This window comes from Anarrhichthys ocellatus, unplaced genomic scaffold, assembly GCF_004355925.1.
Source record: "Anarrhichthys ocellatus isolate YVR2014 unplaced genomic scaffold, GSC_Weel_1.0 scaffold193, whole genome shotgun sequence".
Lineage (NCBI taxonomy): Eukaryota > Metazoa > Chordata > Actinopteri > Perciformes > Anarhichadidae > Anarrhichthys > Anarrhichthys ocellatus.
The window spans coordinates 223,711-231,618 of record NW_022280223.1 but is presented as its reverse complement, the minus strand read 5'-3'; the positions used below and the strand labels follow the sequence as shown (position 1 = coordinate 231,618).

The following is a 7,908-nucleotide window of genomic DNA, read 5'->3' as shown; positions in this document are numbered from 1 at the left end:
TCTGTCACTGTCAGTCTGTCACTGTCAGTCTGTCACTGTCAGTCTGTGTTAATACTGAGTTTTGGTACACGTGTACCAAAACTCAGTATTAAACGGGCCCTGGTGCTTTTTAATGTTTTGTTGTTGTAAAAAACGTGAAAGGCTCTCGCTACAGCCAGTGTTCAGTTTGTCCGTTCTGGGCTAATGTGGAAACACGGCGGTGCAAGATGGCGGACTCCGCTCTCTAGGAAGCGTTTTCTAAGCTAAACAAAATACAATTCTGTTCAGTTATGGATATTATAATCCATTTCGGTCTATTAATCCCCTGAAATGTTACAATATTACACACTGTTCCTTTAACACCTTGTTCCCGTTGTCACGTACTGTACCGGATACATTGTCAGTGCCATAAAATTTTTAAAGAAATACCATAAATTGTGAAGAATTGCGCTGTATGCTAATGCAATACCAAAATTACCTCACCAAAATAATTTCTTTTGTGACTGCAAAAATCCCCTAGCTGGCTTCTGGTTACTAGCGCTTGCTCTTGAGTAAAAAAAGGAAACTGAAGATGTACACTGTGCCAGATTTATTCATTTCTTTCTTGCTCTGTACCTGTCTGAGTGTGTGCAGATGCTGCTCTTGCTGGTGCAGATTCCATTGGCTCTGTTGGATGAGCTCATCCAGAGCCGGCGCTGCAGGCGGAGGAATCGGAAGCGGAGCAATCATCGGTATTGTTGGAGGAGGGATATCAACCACGTCTTTGGTGCCTGGGTTGTACATTTCTGCAACAAAATATGAAAAATTTAAGTCTGGAAGTTTGGTAAAGCTCTGATTTTGGGGCCGAGGCTGGGAGGGTTGATGCTGTGCCACTGCTCATGTGATGCAGATGCCCAAAGAGAAGGATGCAGTCCATACATAATGTAAATAAAAGTATTTAAATCAAAGTGACATGTAAAAGGTCAAATAAGATGCATCGGCTTACATATAGCAAGCTGAAACATTTCAAGTAGGAGCAGAAGAGTGAACATAATTTAAATGACATGCAATCAGCATTGACCATTCTTTGAGCCCTGAACCTCTGCAGAAACTGTTGAAAGTAAATGTTAGAACCTCCATGGTCTCCATGACGTCCCATTCCCACAATTTGGAAATATTTTAAAACCAATACAACTATTTGATGTTAGACAGAATCCCTGGCCTACAAATCAAGATGCAAGTCAAAAAATGCTTTATTAAAATAAATCATATAGAATTCTAACTAAGGATGTCCTGAGCCAATAAATAGTAGGCTGCTTTAGGGATCAGGTTATTATGTTGGTCATGTAAAAAAATGTCAATTTCTAAGGATTTGTTTAATGTGATTCATTAAGGCTATGCAAGCTGTCAATGCCCCACTGCCCTCAGTTAGACACCATATAGCGAATGTATGGTAAGGTGTTATGACTTTAGTGACCTTGACATACAATATATTCAGACCTATAATTTTTGACTTTATATTTTAAAACCTCATGAAATCCATTTCCCCGTCATCAAAATTATCCCTTATATTTGTGGTTACTGTAACGTTCTCTTGCAGCTAATGGCAAATGGTGGCTTATGATATTTTTCCCAAATGATATCAGTATAATATTACAGGAACTGTGCATTTGTCATTCTATCCAGGAGCTCTCCAGATAAAAGAGCAGGCAGAATATCATGACACATCCATATCAAGATGCACACACCAGCCCAGTACTGTGAGCCAGTGGGTCCACATCATCCACTTTCAATTCATCCTTGAGAGTGAGAGTGTGGTAGTGAAAACTTTATCAAGAACTGAGATAATTAATCAGATACTCGTGAACCCAACAATCATGCAGCACTTGCTCTACAATGCCCTGAATCATAAAAAAAAAAAAGCATTTTAGAGACAAACAGTTTGAACAAAACCTGTCACCAGAGTCTTGTAATATGAAGCCAGTTCAACATAACCAAAAGATATCTGGATCATCAACCCAGGGTATCTCAATCTGGCTGTGAGCGTGTTCACATAAAGGGGCGGTGTTTGCAGCATCTGACCAATCACAAACATGGACAAGTACGCTGTCAGCAGAGAGGTGCATTTCAGGCCTCTGGGCCCTGTACTACGAAGCAGGATTTGGTGTTAGCAAGGTCATTTCAGGGTTAACTGTGTGTTTTCAGTCTTTTGAGGGAGGTTCACTTCTTACCGGTATAGATCACCATGGTAACTTATGCTGAACACCTAACCTGCTCTGGAGCGTTGATGTTTGAGATAAGAGATCAACAAAGCTCTGTTCATGGACCGGTATATAATAATATATAACAATATATAATATTACACAAATACAAAGAAGTTAAAGTCATAATCCAGACTAAAAGCAACACAGTTTAATGTTTTGCAAATCTATTCTTATAGCGCGTGTGACAATATTTCAGCCTTATTGTTTCAGATGCAACCCCAGAGGTGTAAAACGGACTTGGGAGGAAGTAGAAAAAAATCTATAGATATTCTATTCATATCAAATATTAATTATGTGCGACAGCTTCTTGAGCTGTGTGTTGCAGTGCAACATGTTGGAGTCCTGTCCTACAGTCACAGACTGGATGCAGTGTTACTTTGCTCAGGTTTTCCCGCTTTGAATTCTGTTTTCATATTTTTATTTGCCCAAAAGTCTGTTTCACAGTGCCGGGTTGCAGCTGAAAGAATAAGAATACATCTAAGTAGCACATTAATTTAATGGAATACACACATGTGTATTCCATGTGCTACTTGTGTGTAAATTAACATCATCTAGTAATTACTAGATGATGTTAATTTACACACCCACACAGTCGATTTCTTGCCAGCTCGCCGTTCTGCATTTGTCTGTTAAACTGTGTTGCTTTTAGTCTGGATTATGACTTTAACTTCTTTGTATTTGTGTAATATTATTAGTAGTGCTGGGCAACGATTCCAATTTTTAATCGCAATTAATCGCATGATTTTTTTGCGATTAATCACATTGTTATGTGCAAAATTCAATAATTAATTCAAAAGTAGTGTATTGCGCACTTTTATTTTAAAAGTACTGCTATATGAACAAAAGTGCAATAACATTTGGTTTGCAAACACTTTAAACAAATCAGGTTCTTTTTAATAGCAGTATTCCCTTTACACAGTAGCAGTTATAATGATTCTGATAATAGATATTCAGCCCGTGTTCACAACTTTATCTTCATATGTGTAAGAGATGAAATTTGAAATATACTTCTTGAAAACTGCAAACCTATCTACGTCATGTTTTTTATGTTTGTTAAATTCTCAGTAGCGCTAACTAAATGATATGCTTATTATACATATTCCAAACAAAAAAAACTTTAAAAACTCTAAAATAATTTAAATGAATCATTTCTTTTTTGCTTTTTTTGGTATTTTGGTCAGACAATGCTGATTACCGTAATATGTGTGGTATTTGTTATAAATGTACGTTGGTACATAGAGGGTGATAAGAAGCTGTACATGGAGGGACTTAGGACCCAGGGGAATGTAGGTGAAGCATGGAACCTGTAGTCTGTACCGTGGCAGTAACCCGCATGAGGAAGTTATGCTAATAAAGAGTTGCAGTTAAGAGCAGTTTGTTCTCACATGCTTATATGTTTATTTAAAAACACAACAACATGTGTTTTGATATCGTCACTTTTGATCCTGTGACGAGACGATCGTGTGCGCGCGTGTGTGTGAGACAGGAGGGACCGACGGTTCCGGACCGGGCGTGTCACCCGGTGGGGGGGTTAATGCGTGATGCGTGATAATATAATTGTCGGCGTTAATTAATTAATGCGTTAACACGATAACGCGTTAACTTGCCCAGCACTAATTATTAGTTTAAACTGTTTTACTTTCAGCCTGAATTAGGTATTTAACTTCTACGTATTTGTCCGATATTAACGGTTTCTCTAAATTCGTAAAATGCGCCGCTTTGCTGACAGCATACTTCTCCATGTTTGTGATTGGTCAGATGCTGCAAACTCCGCCCCTTTATGTGAGAGGGCTCGATTGAGAAACCCTGGGTTTATTCACCGAGTTGATAACCAGCTTTGTGGGCCCACTTAGGGGGATAGCGGTTGTTAGGGTTAGTTAAATCAGATAACCAAAAGGTAACCAGGGCATGTTGAACTTCCTCTGGTCTCCTTCCGTTTGTCTAATCAAACCTGACTGAAAATGGAGGATTAGGCCCAATTTGATCAGCACCATCCATCAACACGATAGATATATCTTCACTCTAACTTCAAAACAATACAGCACATACTCAAAAAGAAAAACATACTAACCAGAAAAAAGCAACAGACAAATTCAAATTTTAGTTTGTTTTCAAACAAATCTGATTCCCAATAAATACCTTCAGATTTATACTCCTCCCCATCGTGGGCAGAAGGATCTAAGTGGAGAAAAGCAAATGTTAATACAGTAATGCATTTCAGTGGTATTACATGACTGACAGAAGAACTCCATGCAACCCTGCACAACACGGTGCTATTATTACCAGACTGTTGATAATCTGATCATCATATAGTGACCAAAAAAACTGTAGGTGCAGTAAGAAGCTTTAACTTCCTGTACTTATGCGACAAGTTGTATTAATAGTCAGCTGAGTCAAAACTATGAGTAACTACATAATACTACAGTTAAATAACTTTGCTGATACTTTTACAGCAGCAGGGTGTAGAGATTATGTCCAGAGATTTTTATTTTTACAGTTTTTAAGTACTGGCAGAACCAGTACAGTACATGTTCTATTTGGATTCAGCCACTAAAAGCCATGTGAAATATGTAGTGGTGTAACGGATCGATCTGTGATCCGTACTGATCCCCCTCACGGTTCGGCACATTAACAATAACAGTGTGAAATAAAGTTTTACTGACAATCGTTATCCGCAGATATTCAGTAAAATATGCGATTGGGACATCATTCATGCTTTCTGTTGGCTGATCTCTTAGAATGTTACATTGTAAACAACCAAAACGTGTTGAAAATGACTGGAGGAGAGCTGGTAACGTGGCTAATGGACAACAAACGAAGATTCCATTCAGTTACATTATGATGCCTTCAGGCTCTGTTCGGTGAAAACTATTATTGGCTGAAGTTGACAATGTTGTTTGTAAAAGATACTTTGCTTACTTGACTCACAGAGATGTTTGAGGTCAGTATTACCGGAATGTGTACAGCATTCTGTGAGCTGGATTAAAGTGGGTTGGAAATTCATAACATGAATAACGTGTTTATCACTTATTGGCCTAAATGACTGTATAAGAAGGTCAGTGGTTGGATCCCTGGCCCCTGCAGTCTACAAGTCAAAGTGACCTTGAGCAACATACTGAACCTCAAATTGCTCCCGATATCTGTGCCATCCGTGTGAGAGTGTGCATGTGAATGGTGATTGCTCGTGATGGGCAGGTTGGCCCCTTGAATGGTAGCCTCTGCCACCAGTGTATGAATGCATTTGTGAATGAGTGAATGCTGGCTTGTGTTGTAAAGAGCTTTGAGTCGTTGCGAAGACTACTATAACATTCCAACATCACAAAAATATCTATGTGCAAACTCTGGTTTTGTGCTAGACTGTCCTTTTAACTACATACGCTGTTGGTGCTCCATAGCAAGCTTGCACTTGTAGTAGCTGAAGTATTCTCCCCCAAAGAGGAAGGAGAACTTAGGGTTGTCCTTCTGTTTCTCCATCGTCATCTTTTCAAACTCTGGCCCATTCCGAGCGACAAACTGGGCCAGCTTGTCGATGACATTCCTCAGTTCTTGATCTGCACCAGAAAAAAGAAGAGGGAACACACACAGTCAGAGCTGAGGCAGCTGGGGATCTGTCTGAAAGTGGTGACAAACAAACAAACCAAAAAGAATGCAAGAAATGACAATAACTCGTGCTTTTCTGACAACATTCACCTGTTTTGTACCAATCTGAATGAAAGAAGAATCCCATCTACTGCGAGATTAAAAAGTAATCGGTTTCCTATTTAGGAACTTTCCTGACGTGGACCATCTCTTTGAATATAATAAACACAATTGTATATGAAAATGTGTAACAATATGAAGCAACATGTATATGCCCAAATGTAACTGAAATCGTTTTAAATTTTGGTTCATGTCATTCAAAACTGAGCAAAAGAATAAGTTACTTGAGGCCACAGTATCGTCTATGTGTCGATTAGGAAACTGTTTAAAAAACGGTCACTGTGCAGCAGACAGCATATTTTTACACCCACATGGTTAGAAGAGTCTAACGAAGTTTAACGATCTTCTGGGTTTTCAACGATTGCTGCCCGAGTATTAATCTTTCAGAAAAACCGAAGAGGCACAAACCATGATTGTGAAAATTAACAAGGGGTGAACATTTCTGCTGATCTTGTGCTTTTTATCTTTAACACCCAAATGCCTAAACTGGTGGAGTAACGTTAGCCTGAGGAGAGGGCATCCTAATCCACAAACATCCCGCACTACAAACCCATGCGTCTTAGTCCGTTTTACTGCTCACCATGCCACATAGTGTTACTCCTTGGAAAATTAAAGGCGAAAAGAAGGAAATCGGTCGAGTTATATGAATTTAGCCGTGCTAACGTTAACTTAAAAAACTACTTCCGAACTACCATTAGCGTTAAGAAAGCCTAGCTGTTGCGCTCCAATGCTAATGTCCATCATTGTTCATACTGCCCTGATTTATTGGTGCACAGTGTAACGTTACACACAGCTACTGACGTTACGAATTTGGCCCAACGGCTAAATGCAGCGGTAATGTATTGTGTTGAACAACGTTAGCTTGAGGTAGCATGTTAGCTAGCTAACGTACAATGACAATAATAAAACGTTGCCGCGTAACGTTACTGCTCACCTTCGGGGTGATTGGGGATATCCATGATTTGTTTCAGTTACAGCAGATCCGCTGAACCTTAATAGATCAGACCACTCGATGTCTATGTTCCTACTTGGTTTATACAATTGACCAAAAAAACAGCATTACCCCTGTAACGTAGGCCGGAAACCTTTATTCATTATGATGACGCCTATCGTGAACCGCCCTACTCCGCTTCTGATTGGCTAGTACTTGTTACCCTGCGTTCTTCTTCTTCTTTTTCTATTTATTTAATGGCGGGTGGCAACTGTCGTTAAAGTCGCATTACCGCCATCTACTATAGTGGAGCGTGCCAGAGTTCCTATTCCATTTCTTAGAACTAGGAGAAAACATACAAACGAAATGAACACAAAAAAACACTTCTATTCAATAATCCAGTTTCTTAAAAAAATTCGAACAAGGCTTTATATTTTCCTTTCGAAATGATAAATACATTCACCCCATATTTCTTTCATTCATTCTTCAGCTTTTTTGTTTTGTTCTTCTGGCAGTGACAGATAACATGTTCAACCGTTTCTTCATTCACACAGATCTGATGGATGTTTCCCCAATGATTGCATTGTTTTATTTAGCCCTGTCCCCTAACCTCAGTCTTGATATGATTGTTTGCTCTCTGGATTTTTTCCAATTGTTTTCATCCCTCCCACTTTTTGCTTTATTTCATATAGATTACACCCTTTATTTCATTCACCCCAATGAGTTTGCCAAGCAGACATGATATTGCTCCATATTACTGCTTTAGCTTTGGCTTTACTGAAAGCTAAATCCATGATTGTATCCTGTTTCAGAGCTTGCTTAGCTAGGGAATGAGCCACTTCATTCCCATCAATGCTGCTATGAACTGGGATCCACATTAACCTGGTTGCTGTCTCTACATGATGTAGTCTGACCAGTGGTGGGCCGTCAGGGCCAGCAAAGCCTTCTGACCCTAGCTCATCTGGCTGTTCCTGCTGTTTGTTCTGCTGTCTTTCATCTGTGTCTCCTGTCTCTCTCTCTCTCTCTCTCTCTCTCTCTCTCTCTCTCTCTCTCTCT

The 7,908-nt window shown here is 39.4% G+C and overlaps 1 protein-coding gene across 1 annotated transcript in view; it reads right to left on the bottom strand.

The window, feature by feature from the left end:
• LOC116400720 (calcium homeostasis endoplasmic reticulum protein-like) overlaps positions 1-7,021 on the bottom strand; it is a 13,102-nt gene extending 6,081 nt beyond the window's left edge. The window contains exons 1-4 of the mRNA XM_031878697.1: positions 6,856-7,021; positions 5,600-5,773; positions 4,362-4,400; positions 595-764 (exon numbers count right to left, since the gene is read on the bottom strand). Coding sequence (XP_031734557.1) covers positions 595-764; positions 4,362-4,400; positions 5,600-5,773; positions 6,856-6,880 — 408 coding nt within the window. The 5' untranslated portion in view covers positions 6,881-7,021. The remainder of the gene's footprint in view (positions 1-594; positions 765-4,361; positions 4,401-5,599; positions 5,774-6,855) is intronic.
• Between the last annotated feature and the right edge of the window lie 887 nt (positions 7,022-7,908).